Genomic DNA, 20,068 nt, shown 5'->3' with positions numbered 1-20,068 from the left:
CCTTTCACCCTTGTTAGCGCGCCTTGTCCTTAGTAAGTAAATTTACAAGGGGACGCGTATAGGTCGATGAATCTTTTGGATTGCATAGAGTATCCTAGCCAAGGGGCGAATAGAGAAAACATCAACCATAAATCTAACCTAACATGTAACGCCAAACTTAGTCTTATAAGGAAACACCATCACATTCAAAAAGGTTAATTCATTTTATTCCCTATTAGTTACAATTCTAATCAAAAATCTTTATTTTGAGAATTCATGGTTAGTCAAGCTTTATTAGCATCATGAGCAATAATTCATCAAGCAAACAACATTAATCTAAGATGGCAAATTCAGCAATGCGAGTCAGCCAGTCAAAGTCAATGTCACCATTTAGTCGCCCTTTGTCAGCCTACCTATTTCAGATTAGCATCAGCATGTGGGTCTTCATGCTAAAAGCAATTTTGTCAAAAATCATTGATTTGGAAAAAAAATCTAACTAAGAGAGAAAAACATTTAAGCAGCGCAGTTGGTACCTAGAAGGAAAAGCACATTAGTCAGTCAATCATTTATAGCTACCTATCCAAGATAGATCAACAACGAGTCAGTCTTCATCTCCAGGTCATCAGTCATCAGCAAGGCTCGGGCTCACAAGGAGCAAGCCCAAATTTCAGCACTTCGGACAGCGTCTCCTGACGTCATCAACATTCGCCTTTCCACTCTGCTTTCCCTATTAGTGTCATGACTTTTTTTATTAGGGTCTCTCAGTCCGTCCCACAAATTGCTAATTGGCCAACCTTATCAGGGATTATGACTCTAACCTATAGTTTTTGTTTACCACATATTCGCGTAGATTCATGCATCAAGTTCCATTAATATGATTGGTCCTTCTGTTGATGAGATCATCATCCGGCTCTTCAGGTAACAGAATTGTTGCCCACTGCTCTTAGTCAGTAGTTCCATTGTTCGAGTCCTGGGAAAATACATTTAGCCTACTCTACAGATAATTGTATCAATTTGTTCAGATCGTCTCCTGCCCGCTGGTGAGCTTGCAGAAAATTCTAGCAGAGCTCAACTGAACTCTGAACAGTTCAAGGTCTTTTTCTCCAGTTTCAGTCCTCTGCGGCTCCTCGTGTCTCTACGTGTCTCTCTAAGCAAGGCACAGCGCCGACCAGGCCTCTTGAGTTCCGCTAAGCATCATAAAACATAGGTTATATCATCAGTTATGGCATATTAATACATAATATTAATAATTCCACTTTATTTTAGTACTGTTAACACAGATGGTGACCACTCCCCATGGGCACATTTTGCACATTACACGTTATTTTCATTTATTAGTTTTCAAATGTCATTTTTCCCATTAATATGTATACACAGATCATAAGAATATTCTCATATTAGCATATCTGCTGCAACACCCTTTTTGTCTCTGCCTCTATACATCATGCAATGACTAGGGACAGGAGAGTGTCAGCCATGTTTGACACCAGGCTTAGATCTGGTAAGTGCTTATGCCTACCATACGAGTACCACCACATTCTTTCAACACAACTAGTGCAATGTTTGCACTTAACACCATGGGGACTAATAGCTTGGGGAAACACCTGTGTGGAGGCAGTGAACTAGTAATACCTGTATTGTGTGAGCCAGTTATGCCTGCATTATGTGAGCCAGATATCCCTGTAATCAGTTCAAGCCCAGTTTCAAGAAGAAGATGAGATTAAACTATGAGGAGGCGAAGTGGTAACAAACCAGGTTGTGTGAAGGATGGCACAATTGCAGGCAGGCCTTAGCTTATATGTAGTGCTGCTAGTTGCAAGTAACACTTGTGGTGTCCATGTTACTTGCTACATGTTGGCCCTTGGACCCAGCTTTGTTCCATTTTATTTTACCATGACCTCTTTGACAAAACAATTCTAACTCATCTTGACACCCTCATTATCTGTTTTTATATATAAACACACATGCATCATATAGTCTTAATTTTAGCATCTAGCATTATCTTTGTAAATCGCAGTCCTATTCCATCATTCATCATTGCTTTGCACAAATAGGTGGGATTAAGAATGGTGCAACTAACTATAGGGAAAATAATACTGTGTGTACTTCTTTACTGGATATATTACATTGCTGAAGGTGGATGTCCGGTCTTATTTTGTAGGTAGCTATTAAAAATGTCACTGTTGCTTTTTTGTGGAATGAAAGCTCTTTGTATTTGCACATTCATTTTTGTGTATCTCATCTCACGGAACAGGCCGTATGACCTTTGCACTGCTCAGGATAAATTCTAATTCTTGAAATACCTAACACCAAAAAACCCCAGGGGCATATTTATGAGAGGTTTGCGTCATGCTTGCAGCATGGTAGATGCGTGACCTAAAACCTTAAGTCATATGTTTGAAGCCATGCAAAGCCGCTTTGCGTGCTTTGAGTGGCTCCAAATATATGGAGCAAGGCAGGGCAGTGCAAATCGCTGCATTGCCTTACTGGTCTCTGGGAAGGCGTTCCGTGGTCGTTCCCACGCAACTCCCGTGGATTTTGACCCATTCCTAGATTTACAAGAACTTGTAAACCTGGTAATGTGCCAAAACCTTACGCCTCCCCAGGACAGGTGTAACGAGGAGAAATATCTTTATTTCTCCTTGTTTCTTCATCTTTATATGTGTGCTGCATTTTGAAAGTATATGCCTCCCAGGATTGTTTTTGTGCAGAAAGGTGCCCCTTCTTGCACAAAAACAATCCTGCATGCAACGCAGGCGCCCTTGCACCAAGGTGCAATGCTATCTGTGTTGGCGCTGCGCAGGGGAAAAGGAGGGGAATGCACTGTATGCCTTACATACGGTGCATTCCTGCCCTTTCCTGGTGACGCAGTGCAGGGCAGCAAGGTGACTTGCTGTGCTGCACTGCACCACTTTCCCATAAATATGGGCCCAAGACTACAAAACAGACATTCTCATGACTGGCACCCAGACTATGTAACTCTGTTCCAGATCGTATAAAATCACATAAAGCTAAACCCTAACCTTCTTGATGATTGGACTCTTGTCTCTTCAGACTTTATTCCACTGACTGATTCTGTGCTTTCTCTCCCTAGTTTCTTCTGTCTGTGCTCACAGTTTACTGTTACTTGTAAAGGGCTCCACTGCCTTATGGTTAGGTATGTGCTATAACAGATACTTTAAATAAATAATTAAATGATGTTGTTATACTAGACACCTGCAACCAGGGCATTGGTGCCTGCACTGAGCCCTAGCTTTAATCACTTGTGTGCTGTTGTCATGCCTACAGAGTCAACTGGAAGAGTTTGCGACTGGCTGCGACCTGGAGGAAGGATGGATACTCCGGTGCAGACGTTCAGAAAGCGGGGACTGCCTGGTGCTTGTGGACCCCCCTGACCGGCTCCAGCGACAGCAGCTTCTCTTTGGCATTGATTACAAGCCAGTCAGCAAGTAGGTAATTGCTCTACTTTCGAAGCAGTTACAAAGACCGCTTGCCTATCATAACTGTCACATGAAAATCGCAGGTAAGATAAATATATAAGTTCCACTTCTACACAAAAGAGAACATGTTGGTTCAGTTTCACGGGCCACATATCTTCTTCCACCATGGACCAGTCATCATTGGCACTGCATGACTTGCCACTCTTTGCTATTGCAGAGAAAGTGCTTTTTCTCAGTAGCAAGATACTTCTTTTCCATGTACTCCAACCCACTTCTGAAGACGTGACCCCAACAGACTGGGGCCCACGAGCCCACAACATGGATTTCTGCAACCTGTAGCGATAGACAACTGACAGTTCAAGGAGACTGTGCAGAACAAGTTATACAAAATGTCCTTCTCTTGGTTGAGAGTTCTTCTGGTTAGAAATCCAATTTGATTATGTGAATTTTCTTACTTCACTCTATCTTGCAATGTTCTTTACCAGTAGAGCTAAAACTTTGTTATCAGGAACTGCTATATGAATATGTGGACTTGTGAGTGCAATTTTAAATGTATTTCACTCTGAAATGTTTTTTAGTTTATAAAAATGTTGATCACAATATTCTTAATAACTGTATGCACCATACAGCTCTCCTAGGGCCCTTAATTGAAAGTTTCACTCTAAAGTCCAGAAATAATGGACTATGATTAGACAATTTTTTTTCCGAAAAGCACCTACTTTTTAACTTCATCTGTTTAAAAAATTGGCTCCTCCCGGAGATATGTTCTCGTCTTATGTGAAGATATCCACATGTACATTGAGATTAATGTTATTTAGGCTCAGTTATCCTATTGAATATGGTATGTGCCCTCAGATACTCCCATGGTACATACCAGAAGTGTGCACAGCATGCCAGTCTACAAAAAAAACCTCAAAGCAGTGATTATAGGTGAATCCATTTGTCCTTATCCAGGTTGACAAAAAGATCTCTTGCAGGCGACTTGTTCTGCAGGGGGCCAGTGTTTAGTAAGGTTAGGTAGTAGATCTGAAGAGTCTTGGGGTTAGTTCTCCAGATTGACTCTTAGAATTGTCCCTGATTATTCTAGAAATAATTTAGTAGGATTTGCAACAGTGATCGGGTCACAACACTAGACTTCTTCTCTCCCTTACCAGCGTGGAGCTCTCATGAGATGTTGATAAATGCTTAATGTTCGTATCTGACCTCTCATACCTTGGCCTCTTTCAGCTGGGAGCAGGTAGTGGATATGACGTACTCCGTACACCTGCGAAGGAAGCCGCGAATCATGCAGCAGGACGTTGATGCAGTGAAGAAGCTTCAGTAAGTGTGCTTGTGCGGTGAAGAAGCTTAAGAGTTGGTTGGTCTAAGAGCAGGAATTTTCTATATCTTTGTAAAAGTGCTTTGTTTCCCTTCTCAAAAAAGTAACCAAATGAGTGACCCTCTGGCCCTTCCTCCCACTAGGTTTCAGGTACACTGCTCCTTCTCCTGCCAAGACAGGCTCCATGGTGCTTGAGCAGGGGAGAAGAATTGGAGGGAATGTCGTCAGCTTCTTGAAACCTTGTGTAGGAAGGTAGCCTCCTTCTAGCATTATTCCCCCCACGTTTGGCCTGTTTGTGAGTATATGTCAGTGTGTTTTTACTGTCTCACTGGGATCCTGCTAGACAGGACCCCAGTGCTCATAGTGAAAACCCTATTTGTGAGTGTGTTTTATATGTCTCACTGGGACCCTACTAGCCAGGACCCCAGTGATCATAGTTTGTGGCCTGTTTGTGTATCCCTGTGGAGTGCCTAACTAAGTCACTGAGGCTCTGCTAATCAGAACCTCAGTGCTTATGCCCTCTTTACCTTTAAAATGTTCACTGTAGGCTAGTGACCACTTTTACCAATTTCAATTGGCACACTGGAACACCCTTATAATTCCCTGGTATATGGTACCTATGTACCCAGGGTATTGGGGTTCCAGGAGATCCCTATGGGCTGCAGCATTTCTTTTGCCACCCATAGGGAGCTCAGACAAATCTTTACACAGCCTGCCACTGCAGCCTGAGTGAAATAACGCACACGTTATTTCACAGCCATTTTACACTGCACTTACGTAACTTATAAGTCACCTATATGTTTAGCCTTCACTTAGTGAAGGTTAGGTGCAAAGTTACTAAGTGTGAGGGCACCCTGTCACTAGCCAGGGTGCCCCCACATAGTTCAGGGCAATTTCCCCGGACTTTGTGAGTGTGGGGACACCATTACACGCGTGCACTACATATAGGTTAATACCTATATGTAGGTTCACAATGGTAACTCTGAATATGGCCATGTAACATGTCTAAGATCATGGAATTGTTCCCCCATGCCAACTCTGGTATTGGGGTGCCAAGCCCATGCATCCCCGGGGCTCCACTATGGACCCCGGGTACTGCCAAACTAGCTCTCTGTGGTTTTCTCTGCAGCTACCGCTGCTGCCAACCCATAGACAGGCAGCCCAGTCCCAGGAAGGCAGATCAAAGAATTTCCTCTGAGAGAGGGTGTTACACCCTCTCCCTTTGGAAATAGGTGTTAAGGGCTGGGGAGGAGTAGCCTCCCCTAGCCTCTGGAAATGCTTTGAAGGGCACAGATGGTGCCCTCCTTGCATAAGCCAGTCTACACCGGTTCAGGGATCACCCAGCCCCTGCTTTGGTGTGAAACTGGACAAAGGAAAGGGGAGTGACCACTCCCCTGTCCATCACGACCCCAGTGGTGGTTCCCAGAGCTCCTTCAGTGTATCCCCGCCCTCTGCCATCTTGAATCCAGATGTGTGAGGGCACAATGGAGACCTCTGAATGGCCAGTGCCAGCAGGTGACGTCAGAGACCCCTCCTGATGGGTGCTTACCTCTCTAGGTGGTCAATCCTCCTCTGAGGGCTATTTAGGGTCTCTCCTGTGGGCTATTCCTCAGATAACGAATGCAAGAGCTCACCAGAGTTCCTCTTCATCTCCCTCTTCGACTTCTGCCAAGGATCAACCGCTGACTGCTCCAGGACGCCTGCAAAACTGCAACAAAGTAGCAAGAAGACCCCCAGTGACATTTTAGCGCCCAATCCTGCCGGATTTCTCGACTGTTTCCTGGTGGTGCATGCTCTGGGGGTTTTCTGCCTTCACCCTGCACTGGAAGCCAAGAAGAAATCTCCTGTGGGTCGAGGGAATCTTCCCCCTGCTAACGCAGGCACCAAACTTCTGCTTCACCTGTCCTCTGGGTCCCCTCTCATCGTGACAAGCGTGGTCCCTGGATCACAGGAGTTGGATCCAAGTGACCCGACAGTCCAGTCCGTCTGTCCAAATTTGGTGGAGGTAAGTCCTTGCCGCCCCACGCCAGACAGTAATCCTGTGTACTGCGTGAACTGCAACTGCTAGGGCTTTTGTGCACTCCTGCAAGGATTCCTTCGTGCACAGCACAGCCCAGGTCCCCAGCACTCCGTCCTGCATTGCTCAACTCGCTGAGTTAACCTCCGGCTTTGTGGGAACCTCCTTTGTAGTGTTGAGACGACCGTGCTCAGTTTTCTTGAACCCGTGTTCAAGTACTTCTGCGGGTGGTGTCTGCTTCTGCGTGGGCTCTCTGTTTTGCTGAGCGCCCCCTCTGTCTCCTCGTCCAAGTGGCGACCTCCTGGTTCTTCCTGGGCCTGGGCAGCACCCTTTTTCTTCAACTGCGACCTTTGCAGCTAGCAAGGCTTGTTTGCGGTCTTTCTGCAGGGAAACAACTCTGCATCCTCCAGCACGCCATGGGACATCTTCTGTGCAAAGGAGAAGTTCCTGGCATCTTCCGTTGTTGCAGAATCTTCAGTTTCTTCCACCTGGAGGCAGCCATTTTGCACCTTCATCCTGGGTTTTGTGGGCTCCTACCCCCCTTGGACGCTTTTGTGACTCTTGGACTTGGTCCCCTTCCTTTACAGGTCCTCAGGTCCAGGAATCAGTCTTCAGTGCTTTGCAGTCAGTTGTGGTCTTTGCAGAATCTCCTATCACGACTTTAGTGTGTTTCTGGGGGAAGTAGGGTAACTTTACTTCTATTTTCCAGGGTCTTGGAGTGGGGTATCTTGGACACCCTTAGTGTTTTCTTACACTCCCAGCGACCCTCTACACACTACACTAGGCCTGGGGTCCCTAAGTGGTTCGCATTCCACTTTCTTAGTATATGGTTTGTGTTGCACCTAGGCCCCTAGGCCTATTGCATCCTATTGTATTCCACAGTGTTTGTACTACCGTTCTAACTGCTTACTTACCTGATTTTGGTTTGTGTGTATATTTTGTGTATTTAACTTACCTCCTACGGGAGTATATCCTCTGATATATTTTGGCACATTGCCACTAAAATAAAGTACCTTTATTTTTAGTAACTCTTAGTATTGTGATTCTTATGATATAGTGCTATATGATATAAGTGGTATAGTAGGAGCTTTGCATGTCTCCTAGTTCAGCCTAAACTGCTCTTCTATATCTACCTCTATCAGCCTAAGCTGCTAGAACACTACTAATCTACTAATAAGGGATAACTGGACCTGGCACAAAGTGTAAGTGCCATCAGGTACCCACTATAAGCCAGTCCAGCCTCCTTCACCTTGCCCAGTTGTTTTGTTGGCAGGTGGTAGAAGGGCAGCCAGCAAACAATTGGAAAGATAGTTCAGAAGCACCACAGTAGAGGGGCACTGTGACCATTGAAACACGTTTTTTCCTGCTGTCTCTTGGGGCACTGTCTGCAGTCTTCCACTTTACCACCTGCACAGGTACATCACTCACCTGTTATTTTAAACATTTAGGCTAAGAAGGTCACTAAATATTTGGAATAAAGTAATAAAAAGTTGTGAAATGGTAAAATTGTTGTATGAACTAGGATGCTGCCTTCACAATAGCAGAGTTGGCCAATGGCCTCATAAGAGCAGGATGACTATTTCTCTATATTCCTCTCTTTCTTCCCTCCTCGGTCCTTGAGGTTTCCTCCTGTGTCCTGTCTCAGTCCTTAAAAGCTACACTTATCATGTGCAAAAGATGGATCTGTGAATATGTTATGTTCTCTAGACATGCAGAGGTCATACTGCATATATAAATTCACCCCAAATGTCAAAGGTACTTGAAGATGAGATAACATCCACCAGAAACCTAACATAGAAGTCTGAGAAATGTATGTATAATCCCAAAAATCCCTAAATTAAAAAAGGTTGTGAAGCCTATCACCCTACTTCATCACTGTAAATCCACAAAGTATACAAGTTAAGACCTGGGGCCAAAGGTTTGCTCAGAAGCTATAAAATGTCAGGAGTGCCAAATACCAGGGCTGCCAAGTTGAAGTTCCACCTTGTGCCTCTTTCACCCACCACTAGGCACTCCATGCCTCTGTACCTTACTCCTTGTTTTTTCTCTTTGTCACATTTTTTCTGTCTTTCACCCTCCTCTTTCTTTCCACCTGGTATGTTTTTCCCTCTCTTGCTGTGGGTCAAAGTCAGATTAGGAAAAATACTTGAAAGTTCTCAAAAATGAGTTATGGTGGTCCTGCAGACCCCACCCGGAAACCTCCACCTAAAATCATACAAATTGTAGGTATTTACTGAAAGAAGATCAGGACAAGTAGAAGCTGATTGACTAGGAGTGTTTTTAGAAAAGATGCCGGATGTAAGTGGGGTCAACTATGGGAGTGTGCCAAATGGAGGTTAGACTGGAGCAAGTGATGAGAGGAAAGGAAAACACAGTAAGTCAAAAAGATTCTGTGAAAGGGAATCATGAATAGATGGAACAAGGACTGCAGCTGAAGAAACATAAACTGAGAGAGAAAAGATAGCATTAGAGAAGACTTGAGTTGAACAGAAAGTTTAATATTTTTTTCTGAAAGATCAATAAGGATTTGGACAATATTAGCTCAACTGGTGGTAAGTTCCATTTCATGGTTACTGAACTGGAGAAAGGTTGTGAGGCTGCTGTCCGTGTGTTGAATCTGTTAAATTCTAGGGGTAGATTGTGGAATGTCCTTAGATTGTTGGTGTCTCCAGGCCTTTTGGTTCTAGAGAGTAAGTATGTAGGTTTATTGAGGTGTGGTATCCTGTAGGTAAAGCAAGCCAATTTATATTTTATTTTGTCCTGATACTGGAGTTGTTACCATTCTTTGAAGGAGCGGGGGTTGTCATATGTCTGAATTTTTTGTGCTGCGATCATTCTGGCCGCAGTGTGTCGATATAAAAACCTTCAGGGCCTATATGTCGTGGAACAGGAAGTGTCTAGTTGGACTCACGCTTCTAAGCAAGACTGTTGGTTTAGGGATGGCAGCACTTTTGTTTGTAGGCGACTAAGCCACTCCTACAACAAGTCACAATTGTCAGCGCAACCCTCCTGGCTCACAAACAGTACCTCTCTAAAAACCTAAACAATAAAAGGTGATTTCTGGCAGCTTTACCCATGGACTCTAGATTGCGGCATCTCAGGGAAGTTTTGGTGGAACGGAAGTTATCCTTTTCTCACTTTAGCAACAAGTCTCACTCACAAACAGGTAATGAAGGAGATGCAGGATAGTTTTCAATAAATTTACTGTGAAGACTGCAATCTAAGGTAAAATGCATGCGCTGCAATGATTAGTATAACGAACAATAAAAGAAGCATAATTGTGAAGATGGGAGTTGTAATACATAACCCCCCACCATCTTGTAATAAACAAGAGATGTAAAATACCTGGCACAGAGAACCTAATCTTTAACCTAATGAGAGCTAGGTGTGATAAACATAATCTGCTAGTACCATGCCCATGAGAAGCGCCCCCGCACCCTCATTACCTTGAAATGTGGTCTCTAAGTCAGACTCCACAGTGATGTAAAGACTGAGCTCTGCAAGGTGACATGCAGTGTAAATGGCATCTGGAAGGAATCCCTCTAATGACCTTGTCCATGTAATATGTATTTATACAGATCATGTAGGACATTCTGACGCAAGTACGTTCCCAAACAATTGATAAGGAATCAGACTTGTGGCGGCAATGATATAAACAATCCCCAACAAGTGTTCATTATGTTCCTGTCGCATATAAGTGGGAAAGGGACATGATGGTAATACCAATGTACATCACTTGATTCTGACGCTGATAGTGATACCTTCTTGGAGTGGCACTAATAATGCAAATCAAAACATCTTCATAACTATAAAGAAAGGCAGCCATCTTAAAAGAAATGATTAAATAAATGGATTAAAACAAAACAAGCTAAGTAGATTAAAAGTAACTAGGTGACAAGGGCACAAGCTTGCAAGCCTGCTAAGCTCTAATCTCCTGTGTCCGAATAAAACTAAATTGGATTCACCACATCCTCCACATTGCTGGAACAAGGCTGCTAAGTCGTTATTGAGGGTGCATGAGTCCAGTCACTGGAAAGCCGCCAAACACACTCACAAAGAGTGAATAGATAACTGATGGAATGACTCCAAAGACAGTCTGGAAGATGGAAACAAATCCAGACCAAACAGCCTTAAAGAAGTGTACATTTCCCGTATTGCTTGAGGCATTGAAAATCCTGAAGACCAGCTTTCCAAAGTGCTTGAAGAAGTTGGTATTTAATAGGGATTGCATCTCGGCTGATGATCTCACTTGTTTTTGGAACAGTAGCGCTTTTGGTCTGCTCAACTTTTTATAATTTACAGTAGTAGTGAGGCCACATTTCTGATACTCTTATGTCTTGTGTGGAGGGGTAATAGGACATGCCCAAAAGTAAAAATTTGAGAGACTGAAATTGCATTGACAATTCCTGGTCTCATTCCACAGCAGCTCTTATCGCTGAGGACCACATAACTTCGATTCTAAAGTATATAAAATGCTAGATGAATCAAAATGACGGGAGTACTCTTCAGAAAGCATGCCATTTTTGCGACCCCTGCATTGCAAAACCTATGAAGTGACACCTGTTTGCAGATCACTGAATGACTAACAGTAGTGTCACATTTGCTTCCGCTCAGAATGACCACTGTTTTACCGTTCAGACGTTTGAACTCGAAGGGCAACTCCCACTCTACTTTTATATAGCTATCTCCTAGCCACTCGTATCTGCCCACAGCAGGATTTTTCAAACATTTTGTGAAATGAAAGCTGGAAATTGCAGATTTAGAACGCCATATACGAGCCATACTGTTGACGGACCTTCAGCTATGGTGAAAGGCAGCTTTTCTAACTTTTCTATGTTGAGCATGGTGTAACTAACTTCCTTTTTTAGCCATTATCTGTTGCTCCCTGGACAAATTGAAAGCAGCGAACAAGTCACTACTGTTAATGTGTTGCCATGGGACGCAACCATTTTGCAGAATCTTTAAAGTCCAACCCAACTGCATGATGGAATGCAGCTGACTTTGCCCATGTTGTAAAAGGGACATGTCATTCTGAATTATATCAATTGCAGAAGACACTATGGGGGTCATTACAACCCTGTTTCGACGGAAGCACCGCCAACAGGCTGGCGGTGCTTCCCATGGTACGCCACGGTCGCACCCCCGAGACTGGCGGTTTACCGCCACTTCAGTCCTGGCGGTTTTAATCCGCCAGGGCAGTGCTGCTTGCAGCGCTGCCCAGGGGATTACGAGTCCCCCTACCGCCAGCCTTTTCCTGGCGGTTTGAACTGCCAGGAAAAGGCTGGGGGTATGGGGAGTCGTGGGACCCCTGCACTGCCCATGCCAGTGGCATGGGCAGTGCAGGGGTCACCTGACACTGCCCGTGCAGCTTTGACGGGTGCAACTGCACCCACCGCACCGCTGCAAAACCGCCGGCTCCATTTGGAGCCGGCTCCTGTGTTGCGGCCGTGATCCCTGTTCCGCCCGCTGGCCCAGCGGGGATCTCAAAATGACCGTGGCGGGAGTGCGGCTGCATTGGCGGTTGTCCGGTGGAAGCCGCCCGCCAAGGTTGTAATGAGGGCCTATGTTATTAAGTGTGTATACTCTGTTGGACAGAGTATTTATGCCATTATCAACAACAGCTAAAGCCTTTTCCATCTTTTCCTTATCTGTCTAACTTAAACGTGCAGCTGCTTCCATTTGAGAAAGCCTTCATATTTCATTGTATATGGCATACAGGAATCATTTGGAGCAGGCTTTTCTTGGACCTAGCAAGAAATCCTGCCAGTCTACTTCTGATTGGAGACTAAGATGTGGCTTAACTGCTGCTAAGGTATTAGTGCGTAATCATTGTTGGCACAGTTTACCCACACTCTCCCACGGGATGACTCCTGGTGGCCTGACACACTGGGAACCGCATCAACACCCACCGACCACGCACGCAACCTGGGATTCATCCTGGACTCAACACTATTGACTCAGCAAGTCAACGCCATCTCCTCCTCCTCCTCCTGCTTCAACACCCTCTGCATGCTTCGGAAGATCTACAAATGGATCCCCACTGAAACCAGAAGGATGGTCACCCAAGTCCTCGTAAGCAGCAAATTGGACTATGACAATGCCCTCTACACAGGTGCCAAGCACCAGAAAAGACTGCAATGAATACAGAACTCATCCGCATGCATCATCCTGGACATCCACTGCCACATCACAGCCCACCTGAGAGACCTACACTGGCTCCCCATCAACAAGAGAATCATTTTCAAACTCCTCACCCACACTCACAAGGCACTGCACACCACCGGACAAGAATACCTCAACAGACGGCTCTCCTCCTACACCCCAACCCGACAGCTTTGCTCCGCCGACCTTGCCCTCGCCACCGTCCCACGCATCAACAGAACAACCGCCGGTGGCAGATCGTTCTCCCACCTCGTCGCCAAGACGTGGAACACTCTTCCCACCCACCTGCTTCAGACACAGAACCTACTTACCTTCAGGAGACCTCTCAAAACATGGCTGTTCGAGCAGTAGCAGCTGCCCCTCCCCTCAGTGCCTTGAGACCCTCACAGGTGAGTAGTTCGGTTTACAAATACTCCGATTGATTGATTGACACTCTATGCGGTAACTGTACCCGAATGTTGACCCGAGACATAGCGAGGGTCCGGACGGCTAATCTTGAAACTCCCTGCGGAATTAACAAAACGTGCCTTACACCCATTTGTGTCTATTGGCCACAATAACCACTGACCATGACATGAAAGTGTGGAATTATAGGTACCATCCTGAGCCCAAGCATTCAGTTCTTCCTCGGTGAATTTGGCTGGTGTGGGGGTACTGGGCGCATTCATTTCCTTTACTTTTGCTAAACCAAGGCAGGATGTTTGTTGAACTGTGCAATTTAAAAATATAATTTGGACAGGAATAAGGCATGCCCTGGACAAAGCTTCCCTATCCTAATTTTGCCAATCTTGTGTCCCCCATACAGTTTTCACATTAATAGTGCCCTTCCAGTATTCATAACCTTCAACAGCAAGTCAGGAAACAAAGGAATCTGAATAGATTAATTTGTTGTCATTTAGCTAAATTTTCCACATTTTAGAAGGTGATAGTTTGAAATAAAATGACCCTGTATTCGTAGTGTCATGCCCAGAAAAGGTAGCAAATTTGTCTGCATATGTTTTTGGGCACCCCACAGGTGGAGTTGAACAGTGTTCCCACTGTAATTAAATACTGATCTATGTCTTGTAGCAGAAAGTAATGTCCCCAATGATGATAGCAGAACATTTCCTCGTAATTTGCTGTGTTCATGTACACTTCATCACTTTCAAATACAGTGCAGCTCAGCAGGCATAGAATTAACTGTTTGAACATCCCAGTCATCAGAAACAACACCTGATGTAATTACATCAGTCATTGACATTTTTAATACATATGTAATTTGGATAACCTCAGTAGGCCCATAAATATCAAAAAGAGCTTTATCCCAAACAATCCCACCTGGAATTGGTACTGCTGAAATGTTCACAGGGGACAAGTCTCTTCAGCCCTTATGTGAGGAAAGATATGGCATTAGAACTTAATCCACTGGCTCGACAGAAGAGCGTTCAGGAAGAGAATGACCATTTATCAATAGAAAGAAAACTGTCACAAAACCAATCCATAACAGAAAAGCAAGCACTGTCAGAAATATTCACATATAATGCCATGGAGAAACCAAATAGTTATTTTTAAGCTGTATGTACAGCTTACGTGTCTTTGAAACAGTTTCAGTTGCAGTTGTAGTTGAAATTGAAGAAAAGTCATCAAGGTTGATGAAGTAACCAGAAGCAGTCTCTGCAAATACAGGAGCCAGTGCATAATGGTGGGTGGATTCACTTCACATAGAGGTTCATAGTAGATGGTGTCATCAGTTTGTGTTGCATTGGAGTAGAAGACAGCCACATCTTAGACAGTTCTTGTCGATGAAGTGGTAACAGGAAACAGCAGAAGCTCATTCTCCGCTGCCCCATGCTCGAGGAGGCATTTGTAGCATTGTCATACATGTTGGTATATTCATAGGTGGTGTTGTTTCTTCTTTGAAGAGGTATGTCCTGTTGGATAGTGAGAGGGGGCCCGGGACTACCCAAGGGACTTCTGGATCTACTGTGCATGATGCAATTTGATGTTGGCGATGGAGACAAATCTGTTCCCTTTGGAACCTGGCACAGTCGTAGGATAAGACTGGTGCCTTGAATTCCCAGGACTGGAACATGTGCTCTGTAAGATGGGCTGAATTCCTTCATCACAGCAATCTTCTCATGAACCAGATCCCCAACTTTAGGAATCCAGCCTGTAGAAGTTGTTGGCAAAACCCTTATTCCTAAATGGCAGCACTGGCAGATGAATTATCATCACAAAATTGTTGAAGCTCCTGTAAGACACTGAGACGTTTATTTATGTCAAAAGGTGTGTCTGCTGCCACCATACCAGGGCCATCTATATCTGGGACATACATAGGTATCCCAAAGAGGACTTCGTAAGGAGTGTGTGTCACTCCCCCCACCCCCCTAGGACAGTCTTGGCAGATTATTCAGTGCTCTCTGGACCCCATATAGGTGATGAAGCCACCTGCGGCCCGAACCTAATACTCTAGCTGTTAAGGATTGATTTAGGTCACGACGACTCCTCTCCACAACAGAATTACCATTGGGATAATATGGGGACGATTAATGGAGTTAAACACCCGTTGCCCTCATGGTGTTCCTGAATGCCCTAGAGGCACATGCCGGGCCCTTGTCTGAGTGGAATGCTGCAACCGCATACGTACCGTTAAGGACCAGCAAGTCTTTTATAATAGTTTGAGCGTCAGCCGACCGCAGTGGCCATACCCACAGGGATCTAGAACAAGAATCAACAGCGACTAAGATGTATTTGTATGTACCATCAGGTTGTAAGGGACCATAGTGGTCCAGGTACACACACTGTAGTGACCAATTGGACATTAAGAAGGATGTCTGCCGTGGGTGTTTGATATTTGAGCCCTTTATTTGCTGGCAAATGTCACAGCAAAGGACATATTGCTTGGTCTGTTTGTATAGACCCAGCCACCAGAAGTGTTTCGGTAAAAGTGATTTTGTGGCCGCGACACCAGCATGAGCAGATGCAACATCCTCATGCGCTGCTTTAATGAGATCTAATCTCTGGTCCCTGGTTGGTGATCACTCGATCACCCACCTCAGGAATTGTCGCAAAGGTAACATTCTGTGCAGTGATATGGTAGGAATATTTAGTAGGATATGCTTTTGGAAGAGGCTTGCCTCTAGCCGAAGCTTTCACAGCTGCCTGAATTTCATTATCCAATCTTGTGTAGAATGAGTCACTGCAGCAACCGAAGCCATAGCTGCTGCTTATTTGACAGCTTCATCATCCAAAGTGTTTCCAATAACGTGTACTGCTACACATTGGTGACCCAGTACTACATGAGCATCTGGTAACTTCTCCTTAAGATGAGTCACCCTCCCTCACGGAAGTACTGTGTTTTATGTTGTTCCATTTTGAGTCTCTCAATCCGTTCAACCACAAATGAGTGCAATAATCATTGTAGGACTGGACACAGAAGTACAAATCACTGTGAAGTGTCCTAGATCTGTATGTTCCAGTGCCAAGGTAAGATCTTTAAGTTCAGCCAACTGTGCTGTGCAGTCCCCCAGGGTCTGTGTGCGGATATTCTGAGGGTGGAATACACCATCCTTCACCAATCCGCTCACGGCTGCGCAAGTGGCTTAGTATTGATATTTTGTACCTACAGCTGGTTGTGCTGAACCATAAGTGTAAATGAAAGTTTGGTATCTGTCTAACAGCAAGATGTCTAGAGGTGCTGGGTACTCCTGTTCGTATTGGAGGAATTCTTGTGTTTGAAGTTTTGGATCAAAGATGTAATCAAAATCAGTGGCAGTCAGGGAGGTTGCTCATTGAATCCAACGTAGATATAATGCTTAAACATTAGGAACGTTTGCTTTGGTGATAGCATCTAAGATAATAATGTGTTTCCCTTGTGCAAGTGGCCTCTCCTTAAGGACAGCCATCTGTAAAGCAGTCAGAATGATTTCTGTGAGTGCAAAACAGTGTTCTGCCTTGGAATATAAATGCAATTTGTATGCTATGGGCACTGTGTCGCCCTCATTAAAGGTAACATAGGTGAACCCATTGGCACCAGCAATTATTCTGATTATCAAATTTGTTTTGTCGTCATGTGTGTAAGTGTTTTGCTTCTAGCATGTCTTTCTGCATTCCCCAAAGGATGCACGTGTGTTCAACTGTCCAGTATCTGCTTGAGAAGTCTGGGCAAATTAAATCATAGAGTGGTTTAAAGCTTTGTTCATAATGTGGAATGCAAGTTCTGCCAAAGTTAAAGAAACCAAGTAAAGACTGCAGTTACTTTATTGTGTTTGGTGGTTGCAATTGAGCACATTTTTCTAAGAAGTGCGGGGCCAGGCTCCTGACCTCATATGATAGCTTGTATCTCAGGAACAATACACTGAAAAAGGCTATTTTAGTTTTCCTAAAATTGAATTTGTAGCCAGGGGCTGCAAATCCTAAAATATCTGATCAGCCCTGGCAAGATGAATGTTGAGGTTGTTACCTGTGAGATAGATGTCATCCACATAGGACAACGTCTCAGGATCAATATCATGCAATATTGATGTTACATGGGCTGTAAACAACCCCCGGGCTGTTCCTATAGCACTAAGGCGAACAGCAAAACTGTTTTTGGAAGCCAAATGAGAATGCACTTACGTCCCGACTTTCATGCGCTGTTTTGGCAGAAGAAACAGTTGGAAATATCCACTTTTTTGGGGTATTTTTTACGCACTTTGTTGTTTAATTAGTGCAGTGCCAGGTAAATTTTGTATTGTGTGTGTAGTTGCTTAAGTGTCTGTAATCTAAGACTATTCTATATGAATGGTCTGATTTTGCAACGGGGAATAGCAGGTTATTCATTGCAGAGACACAGGGTGCTATTACTCCATGGTACTCAAGCTTAGTGCGGATCTCTCTCACTGGAACTTTATTTTTGGTAACACTTTTTTATTTTATTGGCATATTAGAGCAAGCAGTTAAATCACAGTGTATGCTTTTTACAACCAGTATGTATATGTATCATTGTCAGGTATATCTTTAAACAAAGTTCAGTAGCACTCTAGTCATATTATAAGTAACATGGTATTCCCTCTTCCCCTTATATATGGATCTTGTTAGTAGGGTTTTAAGTGGGTATTTGGACTCCAGGAAGGAATGACAGAGGCTATGGTTGGGTTGGGGTAGGTGTATAGGTGAACCTGTAGGAGATTTTTACAAATTGGTATCGAATCTGGACAACAAATGCCAGTTGTGTAGAATTAGTCAACCTCAAAACTGTGAACTAGTAAATTAGTAGCTTGTTTCTGGTGAAAACATACTACCAGATGTCTAGGGTATCAATACTGCATGCAGGATGCAGCCTATATGTGGATCCAGTTATAAGGGCAGTGGGTGGAGCCTGGCAGGGGAAGGCAGCAAGACACCAAGGTTAACACTCTCCCCTCCGGCCCAGTCTGTCTGTCCTCTGCGCAAGTGTTTTCTCGGCTAGGTCAACTCTATCTGCCCACTTCGTCACTTCTTGTAGCCCTATCCGAGTCTGACTCTCCTCTTGTGTTTGAGATCTCCCAGCTATCAATCACCTCTGTCTACAGTGGGGCAATCGGCCTATGCTGTATCCCCACTCTCCTCCCTCTTCAGGGCTCTATCCTCTGCTCTGGCCCATTGTGTCACGTCTGTTATCCACGCAGCTAGGCTGGGTCCCTTGTTGTGTTTCCAAGCCAGCAATATCCTGTGCTTAGCCAGTACTAAAGCTAAGTCCACAAATCTGTTACCTATTTTCTTGAGGCGTAGTCCATGTAACAATCCCAAGAAACAAGTCGCCATTGAATTCTCAAGTCACCTATTCAGCACACGGTTACGTTTTTGAGCGTGAGCCGGTGTGAGGTAAGGTAAGTTCTATGAGCGTAGTTTTACTGTATGTATTTTAGTCTTGTGTTTCGGAAGACTACGGAGGCGTATGCCAGAATCTTTTTCTAGTCTGCGTCTGTAAGGGTCTTATTTAGGTCTCCACCTGGTCTGAAGAGCATCTGACGGTCTGTGCATCATTCCAGTCAACGCTCTGTAGAGCCAGGAGACAAGGTGAGAGCCCTCTCCAATGGACAGCATGGCCTGAAGAACTCTTATGTGTGGGTGGTTCACCCACTGTATTGCCCCAAAGGTCCCGGATAGATCCCACCACCGCTTTGTAAGTCAGGAATTGCCGACTAGGCAGGCCAGTCTGGTCTACTAGTTCGTCAAACTGAATCAGTATTCCCGGACAATGCATCTCGCCTAGAGTGTGTATTCCTGCATTTGTCCAATGACAAAGCTGTCCACTCGTAAAGCAAGAGTACAAATGGCCTTGCAGGATCCCCACCATAGGAGTAGCTGGTGCGTAGGGGACCTTTGTTTTTGTTATTTTAAGTACTCTCTGCCAATTGGCTAGGGCTGTTGATAGTAAAATACCCATCTTGGGGCCCCGCAGATTAGGTTTAAGCATTCTAGCTAGGAGTCTATTTCGGTTTGTATCGGTCTCATTGGCCGCCAGCTCTGATAGCCCCACCTCACTGAGCCAACGCGTAGGCCACTGGAGTAGGGCTGCCAAAAAATAGAGCTCAAAATCAGGTACTCCAAGCCCCCCTTCTCCAGAGGCCGGTGGAGAGTGGCCAAGGCCACTTGTTGATGGCCTCCATCCCACAGTAATTCCCTAGGGAGTGTATCTAATGATCGAAACCAGGAGGCCGGAAGTGCAATGGGTAGGTTGGTAAAATAGTAGAGCAGCCTCGGGACCATCACCATCATAATGAGGGAGATGTGCACCATAGTGGGTAAGCAGAAGGAGCGCCAAAAGGTGACGGCGGACCGCAGTGCTCGAAGTGCTTTCCCCAAATTGCCCTCTCGAATATCTTGTAGCTCATGATAGACCTGAATACCCAGATAGCGAAATGAGTGACCCGCCCATGTCACGTCTTCGGGGTAAGAGTCCGGGCGGCAGACGCCATGGACCATCGGAAAGACACATGTCTTTTTGCGATTTAAACATAGGTCTAAGCAGGTGCCAAAGTCATCTAGCAATCTGAACACCTGTGGCAACACCGCTGACCCGTCCATGAGATAGATATAGAGGTCATCAGCATATAGGGAGTCTATGTGAAACTGCCCACGCCAATATATCCCCCGTTCCTGGCCCATTTCCCTTAGCTTTTCTACCAGGGGTTCTCTGGCAACAGCAAA

At 44.8% G+C, this 20,068-nt stretch overlaps 1 protein-coding gene across 3 annotated transcripts in view; it reads left to right on the top strand.

Annotated features, from left to right (window-relative positions):
- The window catches only part of LOC138293556 (E3 ubiquitin-protein ligase HECTD3-like), a 393,674-nt gene that overhangs the window by 38,960 nt on the left and 334,646 nt on the right, over positions 1 to 20,068 (top strand). The window contains exons 1-3 of one of the 3 annotated variants that reach the window (XM_069232819.1): positions 3,078 to 3,136; positions 3,268 to 3,432; positions 4,647 to 4,739. In XM_069232819.1, the coding sequence (XP_069088920.1) occupies positions 3,129 to 3,136; positions 3,268 to 3,432; positions 4,647 to 4,739 (266 nt within the window). In that variant the 5' untranslated portion in view covers positions 3,078 to 3,128. Of the gene's footprint in view, positions 1 to 3,077; positions 3,137 to 3,267; positions 3,433 to 4,646; positions 4,740 to 20,068 lie in introns of those variants that run through there. The other 2 variants (XM_069232817.1, XM_069232818.1) reach the window with 2 other exon arrangements.

This window comes from Pleurodeles waltl, chromosome 4_2 (genome assembly GCF_031143425.1).
Source record: "Pleurodeles waltl isolate 20211129_DDA chromosome 4_2, aPleWal1.hap1.20221129, whole genome shotgun sequence".
Classification (NCBI taxonomy): domain Eukaryota; kingdom Metazoa; phylum Chordata; class Amphibia; order Caudata; family Salamandridae; genus Pleurodeles; species Pleurodeles waltl.
The sequence above is the reverse complement of the archived record's forward strand: the minus strand, read 5'-3'. Positions and strand labels throughout refer to the sequence as shown.